General features: G+C 41.9%; 1 protein-coding gene across 2 annotated transcripts in view; it reads left to right on the top strand.

Annotated features, from left to right (window-relative positions):
• The window catches only part of DSP (desmoplakin), a 48,763-nt gene extending 29,271 nt beyond the window's left edge, over window positions 1-19,492 (top strand). Inside the window, exons 15-24 of one of the 2 annotated variants that reach the window (XM_034762280.1) lie at window positions 440-657; window positions 1,763-1,929; window positions 2,433-2,571; window positions 4,188-4,381; window positions 5,594-5,756; window positions 7,649-7,732; window positions 8,978-9,085; window positions 10,244-10,342; window positions 11,911-14,205; window positions 16,146-19,492. In XM_034762280.1, coding sequence (XP_034618171.1) covers window positions 440-657; window positions 1,763-1,929; window positions 2,433-2,571; window positions 4,188-4,381; window positions 5,594-5,756; window positions 7,649-7,732; window positions 8,978-9,085; window positions 10,244-10,342; window positions 11,911-14,205; window positions 16,146-19,322 — 6,644 coding nt within the window. In that variant the 3' untranslated portion in view covers window positions 19,323-19,492. The remainder of the gene's footprint in view (window positions 1-439; window positions 658-1,762; window positions 1,930-2,432; window positions 2,572-4,187; window positions 4,382-5,593; window positions 5,757-7,648; window positions 7,733-8,977; window positions 9,086-10,243; window positions 10,343-11,910; window positions 14,206-16,145) is intronic. The other variant, XM_034762282.1, reaches the window with a different exon arrangement.
• Window positions 19,493-20,399: the final 907 nt, after the last annotated feature.

Here is a 20,399-nt window from a genome sequence, read left to right on the forward strand (position 1 = left end):
CAAGTAATTAAGAACATCCACTTAAGATGTGTGCCTACGAACCTCTATTGCTTCTCCCAAGAAAACAAAACTGGATGTGCAATAGTTTGCCCCGAGGAACAAATTGTGTTCTCAGTTACACTGGTGTGAATCTGAACTTATCCCAGCAAAGTCAGTGGAGATGCTAGCACAAATGAGAGCAGAAGTTAGCCCATATTGTCTATTTACAGTGATCAGAAAGTAAAACCTCATTGTTGCATTTTTTTAATATAGCCTTTTCTTTGTGGCACCTGATTTTTTGTTTGTTCTATTACAGCTGCATAAGAACAAATGAAGGTTTGGGATCTTAATTCCACAAGCCAAATGAACTGTTAGGTCAAATTGTTATTGCCGTGACTTTGCATGTTAGCTCTTTGACAGGTTTCATATGCCAATGGTTATCTCCTAATATGTTCTACAGTGGTAACAACTGAAATCACTCAGTTGGATGCATCAAAACCAGTTCTAATTAATGAAAGAAACCGGGAACTTGAGAAGCAGGAGGCCTGGCTGCTGACAGAACTCCAGAAACTTCGTCGGCAAATAGAAATCTGTGAGATGCGTATGGTGCAACGAACCCCGCTCAGAGTGGATCAGGGGGCTTCCCACAATTTTTCAGTCAAAATAAATGAGTTAGAGGTAAGTGTAGATGTTTTTCCCGGAGCCTTTCAGTCCCAGTGTGAACATTTCCAGCAGACTCTGCTGTATTGCATTCCAGATCAGCTAGGAAATAGCTAAATCCTGTTCTTTTTCTCTGGGTGTTTGTGAGTGTAATTGAGAGAAGACATTTTTCAAGTGGGAACTAACTGTAGTTGTATGGATTGGATTTTCATTCTTCCCTTGGGGGATTAAACAGAAAGAGACAACAATCTGATTTTAGAAGCAAACTCTATTGAACTAGATGCAGGCCCCCCTGGCTTGTAGCGTGGACATGGGTTCACGTTTTGCACATGCGCAAAAGCAATATTAACATCTTTCTGCCCAGATAATCCCCGGAGGCAGCTGTAATCTGTGTGAAATGCAGACTGGATGCTCTGTCCCTGAATTTTCCTTCCATTGCTTTGGCTGCAGCAGACCTATGGGTTATGAACTCTGAATGGGGGAATGGATCAGAAAAGTGACACCTGGCAGTTCCCCTCCTGACTATGACTTTTTGGGCATGTGCCTGTTCATAGCCTGAATTGGGCCCATTGTGTAATGATTAAAAATATGACCAGCTTCAGTTAATTGTATAAGACTGTACTTCAGTGTCCCCTTAATGCAGTGGCTCAGAAAGTGATAAGAAAAGAAGCTGGTTTTCTTTTTCTGAACTGACTTATTTTTCAAGGGTGAAATCCCCCAGGGGCATGGAGGCTGCAAAGGCCTCCAGAAAAGCAGGACCATGGCAGTGCTGCTATAGGGGGTTGGGCAGTGCCGAAGCAGGCACTGTTTGTTGTTGGTCCCTGTAGAGCTGAATTCCATGTAGCTCAGCGTAAAGCAGGAGGGGTTTGGGGGAGGAGTGGCCAGTGCTTCTACACTTTTTGTGCTTGTGCATAAAAGTGAGTAGAGCTGTGCCTAGAGGTAATAGGTGAATATTATTAATGCAGGTTGAGGACCCTTCTTTAGTCCTCGCTGAAATCCATTAGGTCAAGTGAAATATTTTGGAGGGAAGATTAGTGGCATATACAATGCAGAATATTCATCTAGCCATGAGAAATGTATCTGCATAAAACAGACATCTTTCTCTCTCTCTCTCTCTCATCAGGGTATACAGAATGATTCACAAACAATGTCCGACACCCTCAACAAGCATAAGGACCTGCTGCCTAACTTCAGAGGCTCTGAAAAGTATGTCTATTTGCAGTTGGAGATAACTAACTTGTTTCAGAAACTGGAAAATATTAATGGTGTCTCTGCTGGCTACTTAGACAGGTAAGAAAATAAAAGTTATAACAACAAATCATGAACTTTAAACATTTTCCTTTCTCTTAACTAGTCCCATGAATCCCATAGATTCCCTTAGTCCAGAAATCTGCTTTTGTTTATCAATAAAAAACGTTATTTTATGTAGGGCCTTTCATATGACTATGTAACAAAGCACTTCCTAGAATTAATATTCTAGGCGTTGATCCTGCAGAGTGGCCCATGTGGGTTGGCCCATATACCTATGTGGACTTCCATCTCAGTTTCTGAAAGAGTCTAGTGTAGCAGGGTTTTCTTTGTCACAGGCTCCCCCTTTTGACTAATAAGATTCAGTGAAATTATAATGCGTTTAGTGTGTGGATGTTGGGTGATGCTGGTGGCCTGTGATATCCAGCAGGTCAGACTAGATGATCTGGTGGTCCCTTCTGGCCTTAAACTCTGTTCCTGTAAAACCAAACAGCATCATTTTCCTAGATTTATGGATTTATTTTGGGTCACGTTGTTTATTGCAGTTTGAATGCGCTGAGATCACTGCTCCAGGTTATTCTACAAGCAGAAGATGTAATCAAAGTTTTTGAAGTCAGACTCACCGAAGAGGAAACAGTTTCTTTGGACCTTGATAAAGTGGAGGCTTACCGAGCCTGTCTGAAGGTGAGAGGTTAAATGCCTGCTGAAGTGCTGTTTTTCCTGACATTCCAAAGACGCGGGAGGGGGGAGATCTTCAGCTGGTGTAAATCGGCATAGCTCTGTTGATTTTCAGTGGAACTATGCTGATTTATGCCAGCTGAGGATCTGGCCTTCTAGTGTTTAGAAAGCTTCACAGGGTGATATTTTAGCTTTCCTGACATCTCAGGTATGACCAGTTAAATCATAGTGTTGTGTTAGCCAGTGACCTGGTCCTGCGACAGAGCTTACCTCAGATCTTCCATGAGAGTTAGGCACATGCAACCCCTCAGCTGCAGGGTTGGACCCTACGTGAATAGGTATCATCAGCTTTGACAGAAAACAGAGTTTGATTAAATGATTAAATGCTTTTATAGCTAGAGATTATGAATATTTATGGATCCTGTTGTAACTGTTAGGGACATTTTTCACACACTGAAATTATATTTTAGATTCCTGGTGACTTTCAGGAATAAACCCTGTGGGGGGTTGAGAGGGGACTCCTATGGTTCACTGAGTAACAGGGTTAGTGTCTCCTAGATTTACTCCCTAAATACCTCTTCTTAATCAGTCTTCTAACTGAGATGTCTGAAGAGTGCATGATCGTCCGTAAGGGATGAGCTACGCTTCTGAGGCATGATTGTGCAAGCTAGGGATGGAGCGGCAGCCTCTATTATGAATTTATTTGGATTTGATATCTTTTGTAGGTTTAAGTTACTCGCAGTAGACCAGGTCCATAAGTGGAAAAACTGCTTTGTGCTTCACTGTGGGTAGAATCTGGTTATAGAGCCCATTTACCTGGCATTGGGATGATCATCTTCTAGGAGAGTATACTGCTCTTCTGTTCTACTGCTGTTGTAGTGGGGAAAAAGAGGGTGTGGTCAGAGCAAAGGGGGCGCAGTTGGAGTACCCTTATACCACACCAATCCACAGTTATAGTTTCAGCCCCTTATAGCCATTTGCAGCCATTGTAATTTAGAGCAGCCCCAAGGCTACTTGCACTTTCACCCAGAGACCACCATTGAATAGAGCAACCCTAGGATTGGGGGAGTGCAAAGGTGGACTTTACTTGCACAATATGCAGTTTGGTGAGACCCCAAATGTATTATTATTAGATTTATTTATTTTTAATGCGTGAACTTCTGTGTTTTTTTTTTTAAGTTTAGTATAAAACTAATCTAAAGAAAAAGGTCTTGTCATTGTTTAAAGATCCTCAAAGATTTTTTTTTTTAAATACAGTTAGATAAAAAGTATTTTGACAGTATTGTGGCCTGATCCTGTAGCTGTTCCATGTACAGATAAAGCCTCTGAAATTAAATGAGACTCAGGTGTAGAGCAACTGGAAGAGCAGTTTAAAATCCACCCTTTACCATCTTAGCTCTTTTAAAAGGTAGTCACAGACAATGAGCTCAATTCAAGAAAGCACGTATGTACATGCTTAATTTTAAGCACATTCTGAAATCCTGTTGACATCCATATGGTTCAGTGCTTTGCTGAATCAGGGCCGAAATGCTTAAACCAACCCTAATAACACACTATACATACTATAGAAGGTCAAGACCTGGTGGGGAACTAAATGTTTCATTGTTTTCTCTCACATCCAGAAAATGAAAGTAGACCTAAACCAGAAAAAGTCATTGCTGAACACCCTGGAATCTGAGCTGCAGAAAGCAATGCAAATCCACTCGCAGTCTTGCCAGGCTTATGTTCTCTATGATTTGGACCTTGGGAAGTACACTGACAAAGTCAACCAACTAACAGACCGTTGGCACAGGGTAGAGAAACAGATAGACCACAGGTTTGTCTATATTTCCTAATAGTTCTCTTCCCCTCTCACTCCCCCCGTCGTTCTTGATATTGTGATAATCATCATGTTGTAGCTAGAAGGAAAACAATGAGCTGATATAACCAGCATTCTGGTAATTTTGGTCTTCTCTGCCATAAACCAAGCTCTATGCAATGGGAGAATTGTCAAAAAATGGGCTAAGTACACTTTAAAGGACACTGTTGGGTAGGACAGGTCCAAAATGTAGAGTTTTGTTGGGGGAAGAGAAAGATTTATATAACCTAATATGGAAATAAATGTTTTTAGGATTTTTTTTTTTAAATGTCACTGAAAATAGTTGATTGTTTGGATTTAAAACATTCCTGTGTAGTGTTTTGCTACTTGAACACTGCAACACTGTGCTAGTGTGTGAGAGACAAAAAATGACTAGAAAAAATGAAACTGATTAATCTGTATTCATTGTTTAGGTTGAATAAATTGGAAAAAAAATAGAACGGCATAAAGAGTAAAAAGGAAATTAGATTTTTTAAATAATATTTCACTTTTAATATATTAGAGTCAAATCCTGAAGTTGTTACTTCAGGCAGTGGTGCTGGAACAATTTTTATAGTGGGGGTGCTGAAAGCGGAAACCACGTATTTGGGTGGTTGTCACTACTTCAAGCCAGGGGGTATGGTAGCACTTCAAGCACTCCTAGTTCCAGCACTGATGACTTCAGGCCAAATTCTGCTCTCAGTTACAGTAAACAAGCTTATGCTGATGTAAATCCGGATAACTGCATCAGTAGTCCTGATTCTTGTCATACTTAAGGTCTGATCAAACCCTTGCTTCCTCCCCCCCCCACCCCCCAAAAAAAATTAATAGGAGTCTCTCCAGTGACTTTGGTGGGAATTAGATCAGGCACTTGTATGGTATCCTCACACAAAAGTTAGGCAGCAAAATCCATACGGGGCAACTAAATAAGTGGTCTGATTTTTAGAGGTGCTGAGAACTCACAATTTGCAGTGACATCTGAAAATAAGAGCGGTTATTTAGGTACCTAAATATGGGTTTAGATGTAAATTTCAGCATACAAATTTTAAAATGTTTACCTTTCAGCAGCTGCTGTTGTTTTACCTCTTGTAATAATGAGCACAAAGAGATGGGATTGTTTAAACAGTTGAAAATTTGTGAAAAATGAGACTGTACTTTTCACACTGATGGTTTTTCTTTGTTTTTTTCTAGATCATGGGATCTAGAAAGGCAGGTCAAACAGCTGAAAACTTACCGTGATTTTTACCAGGCTCTGAACAAATGGATCTGTGATGCTAAGCGCAGGCAAGATGCAATTGAAGCTGTGAAATTAGGAGATTGCAACACCATCATGAGATATTCACATGAGCAGAAGGTACATGGCACCTTACTGCAGTGTGTTCAGTGAACCAGATTTTTAAAATGTATTAATTGTGCAGCAGTGTTGTCTTCATAGTAATGGTCTGTTTTGAGTTAGAAAATATTTGCACTACCAAAAGAACAAAAACAAGCCACAGGCAAAAGATTGCCTCAGGATTTGTATGGCATCAGCTGAAAAGTTGATTAAACTTAGCCACTTAAGAAATGCAGCAACTATCCTGAGATGCTCCCCATTAGTGACTTATTCCTATTCTGAAATGGTGTTATACCTAAACATGGAAAACAGACTCTTCTTCTTTTTTGCCACTTTCCTCTTTGGGGCGGTGACTTCGATAGCTGTCTTCCAAAACTCATGATTGTACGCATGGCTGTCATGCAAGTTGGTCTCTCTACGGTTTACTGATATCCAGTCTATGTACTGAGTCTTGGCCTCCCCCTCGGTTGTCTTCCATCTGTGATCATTACAAGGGCCATCCTACCACTATAACTCTTAGGTCCTAACATGGAAATCAGACTGACCTGTGTATTTTCTGGGCGTTATTCATAAGTATGACATTGTTAGGATTGTTACTTCTATGGTAACTGTCCTCCTATAAATAAGGTAGATAACTTACAGTCAAAAAGGATATTAGAACGTATAGATTGGCCATGAAAACCATTCTGGAAGTACTGTTCTCCAGCTCTTAAAAAATGGTGACAGCCACAACCCGGGTCCTCGCTGGTGAGTTGAGTGTTTAGAAATACCAGGCATTTCTGTGCCAACTCATCCCTGCTCAAGTAGAGTCTAAGTTTGCTCTCACAAAATTTCCAGCCTATTTTCAGGGGGGGAATCTTGGAGCCCAGTGTGCCCCATAATGTTCAGGGTCAGGAATGGTTTTGTCCTTAAAGCATTCAACTAGGACTCAGAAAGGCTACGGTCAATTCCCGTCTCTGCCACTGATTTTTTTATGTGACTTTGATCAAGTCACCTATAGCCAGACTGTGAAGCTCTTCCTCATATTGGTGAGCACTTACCGTCACAAGTAGTCCCATTGAAATCCACAGTGCTACTCGTGAGTAGCTACTCACCATTGCGTGTAGGGTTTCACAGTTTGGTCACCAATTTATCTGTGCCTCAGGGCAGGTCTATACTATGGCCTACGTTGATCTAACTTACATCGCTTAGGGGTGTGAAAAAGCCCCTCCCCCTCAAGTGACACAAGTTTCGCACTGTCCACATTGGTGCTATGTTGGCGGGAGACGCTCTCCCGCTGACATAGCTTCTGCTTCTCGCCGAAGTGAAGTAATTATGCTGACGGGAGAGGACTTTCCTGTCAGCATAGTGAGTCTTCACCAGATGCTTTACAGCAGTGCAGCTGCGCCGACGTAGCACTGTAGTGTAGACTTGCCCTCAGCTCTGTATAAACGGAGGGCGCAAGGCAGTATTAGTATCCCTACTATGTGCAACAGCACAGCCAAGAATTGAGCACAGACCCTCTTAGACTCACGCCCACCTACTGACACTTCCTTACACATCACCTTTGAATTTAGTCCAAGGGAGTCTAATTGATATAAGTTACGTGATCAGTACAGCCGGAAAATCCAGTAAAAAGAGGGTTTTTAATGGGTGTTAGCTAAAGTCAGGCACTTCCCAAATCCTGAGGTCCTTACTCAGTTGTTACTCAGTTGTTAGGCAAGTTTCCATCGATCCAACGAGAGTTAGTCTGTGGAAGGCCTGAGTAACAGAGTAAGGATTTTAGGCTTAAGCCGTTGATGATTCCATCGTATTATATTGCAGTCACCTTTTCAAGAAAGCAACAGGCACCTGCTGTTCTCCTCAACAAGGGAGAATCTTGGCAAGTGGAAGTGCATTAATTTTTAAAATATATTTTATTGTTTCCTGGACAGAACTTGCATAGTGAAATAACAGGAAAACGAGACAAAGTGGAGGAGGTTCTCAAGCAAGCAGATCTGTGTGCAGCTGCAATTAAGGTACATTTACTCTAGCACTTAAACAAGGAATGGCTTTTCACTATGTGGACCCCCTCCTGCAGTTTTCACTTAGCTCTTACTCAGGCAAAACTCCCACACTCACCTCTTTCAGACCGGTCTGTATGTGAAGAAATTGCTAGTGTAAAGCACTTGGGGAAAGCAGAACTTACTGAAAGCAATTTGTACCCTCAGTTACTTGCATATTTAAGGCCATCACTTCCTTTCATCCCAGCATGGAGCTCCCACTGACCTCTGCTGGATTTCTGAAGGAGGATCAAAGGCACTATATATCCAGACCAAATTTTCCATGTCACACATTAAAAGGGTGGGAGTGGATGAGAAATCTGGGGCTTCTGGGTTGCTTTGGGAGGCAGGGCCAATGGCAGTGCAGATCAGGGAGGAGGAGTATACAATAGCCACAGAGGTCAAGAAAGATCCACAGGGGACAGTAATGGTGATCTTTGGTGATCCTTCTGTATGGCTTGCTTTTGTCTCCATGTTTCTCCCAGCCCCATCTCGTGCTCTGTTGTGTCTGGCACGTGTTCACACCCCTTCTGTGATGTAAAAAAGGCACAGAGGAGGTTATTCTGTTAATGCTCTAGGGCAGGGGTTCTCAACCTTTCTCTTTCTGAGGTCCCCCCAACATGCTATAAAAACTCCACGGCCCAGCTGTGCTACAACAACTATTTTTCTGCATATAAAAGCCAGGGCCGGCATTAGGGGGTAGCAAGCAGGGCAATGCCTGGGGCCCCACACCACACAGGGCCCAGTGAAGCTAAGTTGCTCAGGCTTCAGCTTCAGCCCCAGGTGTGGTGGAGCTTGGAGCGGCAGGGCTTTAGCTTTCTGCCCTGGACCCCCGTGAGTCTAATGCTGGGCCTGCTTGGAGGACCCCCTGAAATCTGCTCACGGCTCCCCGGGGGCTTCGGACCCCTGGTTAAGAACTGCTGTTCTAGGGGAAAAGGTGACAGAACAATTGCACCCAGGAGTCCTTCCACCTAACTAACCATGCCAAACACACACACACAGAGCCAAACACCTTTCCCCTCTGCGCAGCGCGCACACACGCTCATCTGAGTGTCCTCTGCAGGATTCAGGCTGATCAGATTCCCCCATACTATGTAAACAGAGGAGCGCATATAGCCTTTGACAGCAATAAATACTTGGGTACAGTTCTAAAAATCTGGACCAGGAGAGGTTTCTCAGCATTCATTAAAAATGCATTGTGTTCTGTTCTCATCCTTACAGGATTATGAATTACTGGCTGCTTCCTACAGTTCAGGATTGGAAACATTGCTCAACATACCTATCAAGAAGACTATAGTTCAGTCACCTGCGGGGTTGATTCTTCAAGAGGTACATTGCCTTTCCCCCCCAGTTCCTTGTAAACTGTATTTATTCACATGAGATGTTTCGGCTGAAGCTATCCTGCTAGATACGCTGCTGAATCCTAATCGCTAGCACTACTGTTGTTTAGGGTCTATGAGCATTTCTGTTAAGCCAATCTGGACTCTTAAGGGCAAATCCTTTCCATTGTGCCATGCCTGACTTGCCAGACTTTGTGCAGGAGAGTTCCAGGGGGCTGAGTGGATGGATCCTTCTGCGGAGCAGCAATAGAGCTGCTCACGCACACATGTGTATAGTTGATGGATCTACATTGTCATGGATCCAACATCCTAATTCTTCCTTCTGGAATCACCAGATCTCCTTTCACATCCTTGTATAGCGAGCCCCCTGTGCAGTGGAACCGCACCGGTTTCACTGCGTCCAAATCCCCCTTTGGATGCAGAAAATGAGAGAAAAGTTCTGTGCCATCATTACTGCTTCACTGTAAGAAATGTTACATTCCATCGTACATCAAAAGTTAGAATATCATGGCGGCTTCTATTTGTAATGTTTAACTTCAGCATGTCACACTGAATAGATAACATGGTCACAAAGCATTTTTGAATCCGTTGCATTTCAAAATAAAATTAGAAGTGTGAAACCTTCCTCTCTTATCCTAGGAGCAGAGCAGAAATCAGTGGCTAAAATATAGAAGTGTTGTTTCATTAAATCTCCCTAATCAGCTCTTAGGGCAGGACTGGGATATCATTTCCATTTTACAGGTGGGGCACAGATTGGTTAAGGGTAAAATTTTCAAAAGTGCCTAAGTCACTTTTGAAAATGGAACGTAGGTTCATTAGTCACTTAGGTGCTTTTGACACTTTTACCTGAACTTGCCCCAAATATATGGTGATGCGGGGAACTGAACCCAGGATTTCACACCATATCTGCAGTGGGGCAAATGGATATCGGAAAAAAGAGGCATAGCCTTCTCAGAAAGGGGCATTTTCACTTCCCAAAGTCTCGTAGGGTTATCGGGAGTTGTTTGAAGGCAGAGAATTAGCTGCACACTCTCTAAATCAATGTTTCTTGGAATATATTTAAACCATTTAAAAAATCCTGAGCCCCTATCTGGTCTCATACAGCTTTCTAATATAGACTGACCATGGTTCTGTTTTTATTTTCCAGGCTGCAGAAATTCAGTCTCGGTACATAGAGCTTCTTACAAGATCAGGGGATTATTACAAATTCTTAAGTGAAATATTGAAGAGCATGGAGGATTTGAAGGTAACCTACTTGTTTTATTTCTGGTACTTTCCATTGTCACCACAGTATCTGAGAGCAAGGTATCTCTGGTCAAAAGCTTTTTCCCTTAGTGAAATGCAAAACAAAGTATTGGAAAGGAAAAAACACCCTGAATTATATCAGTAACAAGCTAATGAATCCTCGCAGCACACTTCTGAAGTAGGCAAATAAATTCCATTCTCCCCGTTTTAAAGATGGTGGTAGTGACTTGCAGGGCCAATTTTGAGGTGATGTAGAAGCTGGTGTTTATTAGACTTACATGTGAGGTGGGAATAGCAAAAGTACCCAGCACTCACCTAGTAGGTCAACCCTGACTACTTCTGCAAACCACATACCCATTCTGTGGGCCTGAGTCTGATCTTATGTCCTTTTGCAGTGTTGTGATTCCACTGATTTTTAGTGGCATTACTGTTGATGTGATGCATCATGATGAGACCAGAATCAGGCCCAATTCAGAGGTCATGTGTGAGGAATGTAAGGTGTATGTAGGAAAGTGATTGATTGCAAATATAGTGAGCCCATTAAAGTGAGCTTATTTAAGGGAACATGTGTGCCTTTTGTGAACACCATCTCTGAAGGAGCTCCCTGGAGCACAGGGGGAATGTGCCCACTTCTATGTTTCTTTAACGGCATATAATCCACTCACTCTGCTATACTAGTCCTGTTCTACAGGCCAGTGCAGACAGCTGGGATCCTACATCCACCCTACCTCTTTTGGGGCACTGTGCACCTGCAGGAGAGGGGGCGGTATGAATCTGGCAAAGATTTTATCATGGATATTTTTAGTAAAAGTCATGGACGGGTCATGGGCAATAAAGAAAAATTCATGGAAGCCTGTGATCTGTTAGTGATTCTTTTACTAAAAATATCACTGACAAAATCAGTTGTGGGGTCTCCACACCACCTCCATTGGCTAAACAGGTGCAGGGGCCTTCTCGGAGCTCTGGGTGCTCCCATCCCCTGTGGGGGCTTGGAGCTCCAGGGTCCCCCCACTGATGCCGGCGGCAGGAAGCTCTGGGGTAGCTCCGCCGCCCATGGCAGCTCTGGGGTATCCATGCCAGGTGGCAGGGGGACCCTGCAGCTCCTGGTTGCCTGGGCTGAATTCATGGAGGTCGCTGGAAGTGACAGATTCTGTGACTTCTGTGACCTCCATGAAAGAATTGTAGCCTTAGGTATGAACAATATCAATTGCTAGTAAATTCTGGGTAGAGGGGAATTTAAATGTGTTTGAAACTAAGATATTTCATTCATTCCCAACAGCATGTGGCACTGGGAGCTTTGATCTTGCCAAAACAAAAAGCCAAATTGTGCCACCTATACTCTCATCAGGTAGAATCTTACTCTGGAAATCATCCTATTGATTTTGCAGAGTAAGGTACTAGGTACTACTCGGTGTGAATATGGGTATCTGAGTCTGTCCTGATGTGATTAAATAAAAGTTTTGTGCATTGTTGGGCATGTTCCTTGCAGTTGTTGGTTTTTAAGATGTAATTCATAGGATGGGTTCAAAATAGTTATCATAGCCCATTTTTTCAATTTTTATCCCACAGATGAAAAGCACTAAAATTGAAATGCTAGAAGAAGAGCTCAGGCTTGCCAGAGATGCAAATTCCGATAATAGCAACAAGTATAAATTTCTGGAACAGAATCTGCAGAAGTTCCAGGTGGACTGTTCCCAGCTCAAAGCAAAGCTCATGAGTCTGGAGGAGTTGAAGAGACAAGCTGAGATGGATGGCAGTTCTGCTAAGCAAAACCTGGACAAATGCTATGGTCAGATAAAGGATCTCAATGACAGGATAACAAGACTGACTTATGAGATTGAAGATGAGAAAAGGAAAAGGAAGCAGATGGAGGATAGATACGAGCAGCAGAAAAATGACTATGACCAACTGCAGAAAGCAAGACAAAATGAGAAAGATAGCCTGAGCTGGCAAAAGTTAGAGTCTGAGAAGTTTATCAAGGAGAAAGAGTACGAGATAGAAAAGTTAAGGGTTCTTCTCCAGGATGAGGGCGTACGGAAGAGGGAATATGAAAATGAGCTGGCTAAGGTAAGGAATCAGTTTAACGAGGAGATGAGTAATTTAAAGAACAAGTATGAGACTGAAATTAATATTAAGACGACCACAATCCATCAGATAGCTTCCCAAAAAGAAGATGATACAAAAAGTCTCAGAAACCAGTTGGATAGACTGGCGAGGGAGAACAGAGACCTTAAAGATGAGATTGTGAGACTCAATGATGCCATTTTGCAAACAACAGAGCAACGAAGGAGGGCAGAAGAAAACGCTCTTCAGCAAAAGGCCTGTGGTTCTGAAGTGTCACAGCAGAAGCAACAGCTGGAGCTGGAGTTGAAGCAGATAATTCAGCAGCGTAATGAAGACAACTCAAGGTATAAGCAGGCACTTGAGGAGGCTGCATTAACTATCCAGGAAAAGACAAAGGAGCTAGAAAGATTAAAGATTCAGCTTCAGGAAGAGGCTAAAAGCCATTGGCAACTTGAAAATGAACTGGCTAAGGTAAGGAACAATTTTGATGAGGAAATTATTAGTTTAAAGAACAAGTACGAGACCGAAATTAATATCACCAAGACTACGATTCACCAGATTACTGTGCAAAAAGAAGAGGACACGAGTAGTTACCGAACACAGCTTGACAATGCCTCGCGAGAAAATAGGAATTTGTGTGAGGAAATTAGGAGACTGAGGAACACAATAAGTCAGACAACAGAGAACCTTAGAAAAATAGAGGAAAATGCTCAACAGCAGAAAGCAACTAGCTCAGAGATCTCCCAGAAGAAACATCAACTGGAGGTTGAGCTAAAACAGGTCATTCAGATGCACTCGGAAGAAAGCATGCGATACAAGCAGTCACTTGATGATGCGGCAAAGACAATTCAGGAGAGAAACAAAGAGATTGAAAGACTGAGAAAGTCGTTTGAAGTGGAAACAAGTAAAAGGAAAGACTTAGAGGAGGAAAATAAACAATTACAAAGAGTTCAGTTTGATCTGCAGAAAACTAATGTCAGTGCGACAGAGACGATCAACAAACTGAGGATCCAGGAACAGGAACTGACACGACTGAAAATTGAATATGAAAGAATTTCACAAGAGAAGAAAGGGAAGGATCAAGAAAGTGCAAAGTTGCAAAGCACTATAAAAGATTTGCAGCTCCAGAAACATAAACTGGAAGAGGAACTTTGTAGGTTGAATAAAAACACAATGGAGGAGTCTTCCAAGAGGAAGAAAGTAGAAGAGGAATTAGAAAGTATGAGGAGATCTTTCAGAGAGCAGTCAGTTAAAATCACCAATCTCACTCAGCAGATAGAGGAAGTGTCCATTGTAAAGAAAAGGAGTGAAGATGACCTTAAGCACCAGAGAGAGTTACTAGATGGTCAAGTAAGAGAAAAGCAGAGATTCATGGAGGAGATAAGAAAATACACATCCGAGATTGAAACTTTAAGCCACCAGTTGGTTCAAGAGCAGGAACACTTAAAACAGGCTCACCTCCGAAATGAGCACTTGCAGAAAGCTATTGAGGACAAAAGCAGGAGCCTGAATGAGTGCAAAATAGAAATCGAAAGACTTCAGTCTCTTACTGAGAACCTTACCAAGGAACACTTGATGTTAGAGGAAGAGTTGCGCAATTTAAGATTGGAATATGATGATCTAAGAAGGGGCAAAAGTGAAGCTGATGGTGAAAAAAATGCTACTATTGCTGAACTAAAGAATCAACTCAAAACAAGCAGCAAGCAAACCCTGGAACTTCAGGGGCTGATTAATGATTTACACAGAGAAAGGGAAAATTTGAGACAGGAAATTGAAAAATTCCAAAAGCAGGCGCTAGAGGTATTCACAAATATTTGATCACGACTTTACTGTTTCTCCGATGTTATAATTGACTCCAATGGCTTTTAATTTACTCTTTGCTGTTTAATTATAATTGACTCCAATGGCTTTTAATTTACTCTTTGCTGTTTAATTATAATTGAGATTCATTTCCCTTTTAAATCTGATTTTTAAAATAGTCAGATCCAGGTCCCTTTTCTAGCTCCTCTGCACCCCTGAAGCAGTGTCAATGGGCCATAAAGCTATGCTACCCATCCAGCTGAGGCTTCCCCCAGTGTGAAGGAAACCCTAGCTCTGTGCTAATCCCCACTTTACAGCCACAGGGGAAGAGGGAGTATCTGGATTGCCACTGTGTTTCAGCTGTGCCCGTGGGCTGTATACACTTGGGGACTGTTTCATCCAGCAAAAGGGAAAACAGTCCGGAGACTATTGTAAATTGCACCAGGCGCTGAACCAGCTGCTAGCCCCAGAACTGAGGAGCCGCAGAAGTGGCTTAAGAGGCTTTGCCCCCTCTCCTCAAGTGGGTTGAGCATATCTTTGGCTGCAGCTGAGGATTGAGAGTAAAATGTTCAAAAGTGCTTATGTGACTTAGAAGCTTAAGTGTCATTGCCTTTCAATGGGACTTGGTACTAAGCCACTTGGGCTCCTCTGAAACTTTTACTACGAGCCCATATTCCCCAAAATATCCATGATATGTGATTACAGAGATAATTTTAAAATATGGAATTTTATCCTTCATTCTTTTGCTTGGTCACTTGCCAAAGAGCAGTTTCCATTTATTACATGTACAAGTGAGCATTTATGAAACCTTATCTACTGAGCAGGTTTAATACATATATTATATATACAGTAATAGAACAAATCCACATCTGTATTGCTTTGTTTTCCAGAAAGTAATTCTTCTTTAAAATCTGTGTGTGTGTTTTTTATATATATGGTTGAATATATGTGTAAATAAATATATTACGTATACACCACTGTATTACAGGATATATTTATGCATGTATATGTAACTATGAAATACATAGTTATGATATACCATCTGTCAAAAACATCATTCATAACTCTGCCACTTTGCAGTTTAGTTTCACGTCTTCTGTGCTTATTTCAAAATATTTTTCTATTACATCCATGATTTTCCCTATACTTACTCTCTGTAATCTTTTATTATATCATCCTCGGTACTTGTCTTCCGATTCTGTTCTCAGCATCGTTCTTTCCCTTTGTTTTTCTCTTTTTAAACTCCTAATATTGTTTCTCTCTTTTCGGTCGGTCTGTCTGTCTGTCTATCTATGTCTCTACTCAGAAACACACACACACACATATATGTTACATACATAGTTTATTTAATTTAATACAGTTGATGCATATAGAGTATGCATTCTATATATCTCTGTGCATATGTGTACGCATACGTTAAGTGACATTAAATTCATTAAAATTTAAAGAAATCCAAGTAAAAATATTTGGAACTGAAAATAAGAAATCTTGACAAGAAGAGGAGGCCTAAGTAAATAGAGCTATGTCCATTTTCACCAGCTGAGGATCAGGCCCTTTATGTGTCTGTGTACACTGTACATATATAGTATGAGTAATAGTAAAAATATAGTCAGAAGGTAACTGATCACCATAAAACCAAGGCTTCCCTAACCCACAGACAGAATTAAAAACAAGACAGTTAGGATGGGCTGCAGTACAGTCTATAAGCGAAAAGTGGGTCTGAGGCACTATGTGCTAGGTGCTAGCAGAAATGTTTTCAGAGAAGGTGTCAGTGTATATTAAAACATAGTCAGAATCTTGGATACAGCATAGGGATATTCAGAAGGTTTTCCAGTGCCAATACGTGATATGTTAAATTATGGGAAAAAGATAAAGAACATCATAAGTGGGAATTATAATTAACATTTCTCTCTCTCAATTTTTCGCTTTTTAAATTTTAGGCATCCAACAGGATTCAAGAATCCCAAAGTCAGTATACTCACATTATGCAAGAAAGAGAGACCCTGCTGATAAAAATAAGTACCTTGGAACAAGACAGGGCAAGGCTGCAGAGATTAGAAGAAGAGCTGAACCGTGCAAAGGTTACACTGGAATCAGAGTCTCGTTTGAAACAACGGCTGGAAAGTGAGAAACAACAAATCCTGAATGACTTAAATCAGTGGAAGAGCCAGTATTCCCGAAATGAAGAGACCATTAGAAAGTTTGAATCTGAGAGAGAAAAGAGTGAGAGGGAGAAGAATGCCCTGAGGATTGAGATTGAAAGGTTACAAATGGAGATTAAGAGGATTGAAGACCGATACAAGTGCAGATTGGAAGAGATCAGCTGCAAAAGCCAATCGGATATGGATGCCGAGCGCCTCAGAATGCAAAGGGAGATTGAGAAACTTAAGTATCGCCCATGTGGATCCCACAGATGTACTCAGACGGAAGAGGACTTTGCCATTGATCCTTCCAAATTGCTGTTTAATGGGCTGCGTAAGAAAATTACAGCAATTCAGCTCTATGAATGTCAGTTGATAGACAAAAGCACCCTGGATAAGCTCCTGAGGGGACAAAGGTCAGTGGAAGAAGTTGCTGCTGACATCGAACCTTATCTTAGAGGGGCAGGGGCTATTGCAGGAGCATCTCTTACTCCGAAGGAGAAGTACACTTTGTTGGAGGCCAAACGGAAGCAGCTTCTTACCCCAGAAAACACAGTCCTGCTTTTAGAAGCCCAGGCAGCTACAGGAGGCGTGATTGACCCGCACAGAAATGAGTTGTTGACTGTGGACAGTGCGATTGCCAGAGACCTGATTGACTTTGATGACCGAGAACAAATCTATACAGCAGAGAAGGCTATTATGGGATTTAAAGATCCATTCTCAGGAAAAACAGTGCCAGTGTCTGATGCCATCAAGAAAAATCTGATTGACAGGGAAACTGGGATTCGCCTGCTTGAAGCCCAGATGGCTGCAGGAGGCATTGTTGACCCTGTCAACAGTGTTTTCTTGCCAAAAGATGTTGCTTTGTCTCGTGGGTTGATTGACAAAGACCTGTACAGAGTCCTGAATAACCCTCAAGGTGCTTCAAAGAATTTTATTGACCCTGCAACCAAGAAGGCGGTCAGTTACATCCAGCTGAGGGAAAAATGCAGGATTGAACCTCACACTGGCCTACTTCTCCTTCCCGTGCACAAGAGAAGTATGTCATTTCAAGGGATTAGGCAGCCTGTCCCCATAAGTGAACTGGTCAGCTCTGGAATTATTCAGGAATCAACAGCATGTGGTCTCGAAGCAGGCACAATTAGTGTGGAAGAAGTCAGTGACAGTATTAAGGATTTCCTCCAGGGCTCTAGTTGCATAGCAGGGATCTACAATGAGGCCACTAAAGAGAAGCTTGGCATTTATCAGGCCATGAAAATAGGCCTGGTTAGACCGGGTACAGCCCTTGAACTTCTAGAAGCCCAAGCAGCCACTGGTTTCATGGTGGATCCTGTCAGCAATGTGAGGCTACCAGTTGAGGAAGCTTACAAAAGAGGCCTTATTGGAATTGAATTTAAAGACAAACTTCTCTCTGCTGAAAGAGCAGTCACAGGGTACAAAGACCCAGAAACAGGAAATATCATCTCCTTGTTCCAGGCAATGAATAAGGAGCTCATTGAGAAAGGCCATGGCATTCGTTTGCTAGAGGCTCAGATTGCCACTGGGGGAATCATTGACCCCAAAGAAAGCCACCGTTTGCCGGTTCACATGGCATACACACGTGGTTACTTCAATGAAGAGCTCAGTTTAATCCTCTCAGACCCAAGTGATGATACGAAGGGTTTTTTTGATCCTAACACCGAAGAAAATCTGACCTACCTGCAGCTGAAAGAAAGGTGCATAAAGGATGAAGCAACAGGGCTCTGTCTTCTGCCCCTGAGAGACAAGAAAAAGGTGGTGCAAACTTCACAGAAGAACACCCTTAGGAAACGCAGGGTTGTCATCGTAGATCCAGAAACAAACCGGGAAATGTCAGTGCAGGAGGCGTACAATAAAGGCCTCATAGATTATGACACTTACATGGAACTTTCTGAACAGGAGTGTGAGTGGGAAGAAATAACTATTACAGGGTCAGATGGAAGCACAAGAGTGGTCCTTGTGGACAGGAAAACAGGCAATCAGTATGACATTCAGAATGCTATTGATAAGGGTCTTGTTGAAAGGAAATTTTTTGACCAGTACCGTTCTGGAAGCTTGAGCCTTACACAATTTGCAGACATGATTTCCTGCAAGAATGGCGGTGATGAAGTATTTAAGCATGAGTCAGTGACTAAATCTCCCACAGTGCTGAGTGTCAGGAGTTCTTCAGTGAGAAAGAGTGGTTCTTTTTCAGCACCCCTGGAGGAATGCAGCCCCATTGCAGCCATATTTGATACTGAAAACTTGGAGAGAATCTCCATTTCAGAAGCTATACAACGGGGCATTGTCGACAGCATTACAGGACAGCGGTTGCTCGAAGCCCAGGCCTGCACAGGAGGCATAATGTGTCCTACCACGGGCCAAAGGCTTTCACTTCAGGATGCAGTTGCTCAAGGCATCATTGATCACGATATGGCCACACGGCTCAAGCCAGCTCAGAAGGCCTTCTTAGGGTTTGAAGGCTTAAAGGGTGGCACTAGAATGTCAGCAGCAGAGGCAGTGAAGGAAAAGTGGCTGCCTTATGAGGCTGGTCAGCGCTTTCTTGAATTCCAGTACCTCACTGGAGGCCTTGTCGATCCAGAAGTGCGTGGAAGAATTAGTATGGAGGAAGCCATTAGGAAAGGATTGATTGATGGGCGGAATGCTCAGAGATTGCAAGACACTAACAGCTATACCAAAATTCTGACCTGCCCCAAGACCAAGCTGAAAATATCCTACAAAGATGCAATGAGTCGATCAATGGTGGAGGATGTCACTGGGCTGAGACTGTTGGAAGCTGCTTCTGTTTCGTCCAAAGGCATCTCTAGTCCCTATAATGTCTCCTCTGCCCCTGGCTCCCGCTCAGGCTCCCGCTCAGGCTCACGAAGTGGATCCAGGAGAGGAAGTTTAGATGCATCAGCAAATGCTTCATATTCTTATTCCTATTCAGCCTTCAGCAGCAGCTCTATCGGGCGTTAGTAGTCAGTTAACAAGTGTTTCTGAATTTTAATTTCATTTAGATGAATCTGTATTACTTTCACTTTAAACAAAACAAACTGGTTTGTGGTCATACTATTATTTGCTTGGGTGCAGTGACCTTCCTGGAAAATAAACTCATGCCCAAAATAAATCATAAAGTCCTTTCTGGGTGTGATTAACTTCTCTACTCTTCTTAAAAAGCTGTAAAATGTTTTGGGTGTAGACTTTTGAAGAGAAGATTGCAGGACAGCAAAATGCAACAGTTGAGAGTTTCACAATTTTTTAATGTTTGGATTTTTGATTAATCTCTTCCTGTATATTTTGCATGGGCTATTGTTTGCTTCTCCCATTTCCATACCCTCACAACTGTAAGCTGATAACACAATATTTTCAAATCTTGAACAGTTTACTTTTTTCCCAGCCTAGCCATTTTATTTTATTTTATTTTACTTTTTTTTTAAAGAAAAGTAGTTACATTGTGGATGGAAAACGCATTTCCTTATCAATCTGGATACTGTACTGTAACATGAGAAGCTGTATCCTCTTCCACAGATAATGTACTTGGTTGACTGTTCAATTATAACTTCATTATGGGGAGATATTATTAACATGTACTTTTCTTTCACCATGCTCTATATTTTCTACTCATTTTGCTTGTTCATTTTCCATGTAACACCAAAAAAAGGCTGACTGCTGCATTCTTGCAATAAACTTTTAAACTTTTAAAGTATTTGTGATTTTATTTTAAAATTTAGACATGAACACATCCTTGGAAGGAAGGAAAATAGAAATAACCTTTCTTTGCCAAAAGTGAACAAATCTTTGCAATGCCATAATTACTGTACAAACTCATGACGTTAACTCTGAGTCTCAGAAACTTGTTTCTAATGTCAGTCCCATTGTCTTAATGAGCATAGAAAACTAATCCTGCATTTTCCCAAAAAAAAAAAAGAGACAATGTGAACTATGGCCCCATAAGCAGAAGGCCACTTTTCACATCTAATTGCAGTTAAGGACATTTTTTCTCCCATTAGTGATCCAGCACGTTTGCAACTACAAGCAGAACACTCTGGATCA

This window comes from Trachemys scripta, chromosome 2 (genome assembly GCF_013100865.1).
Source record: "Trachemys scripta elegans isolate TJP31775 chromosome 2, CAS_Tse_1.0, whole genome shotgun sequence".
NCBI lineage: Eukaryota > Metazoa > Chordata > Testudines > Emydidae > Trachemys > Trachemys scripta.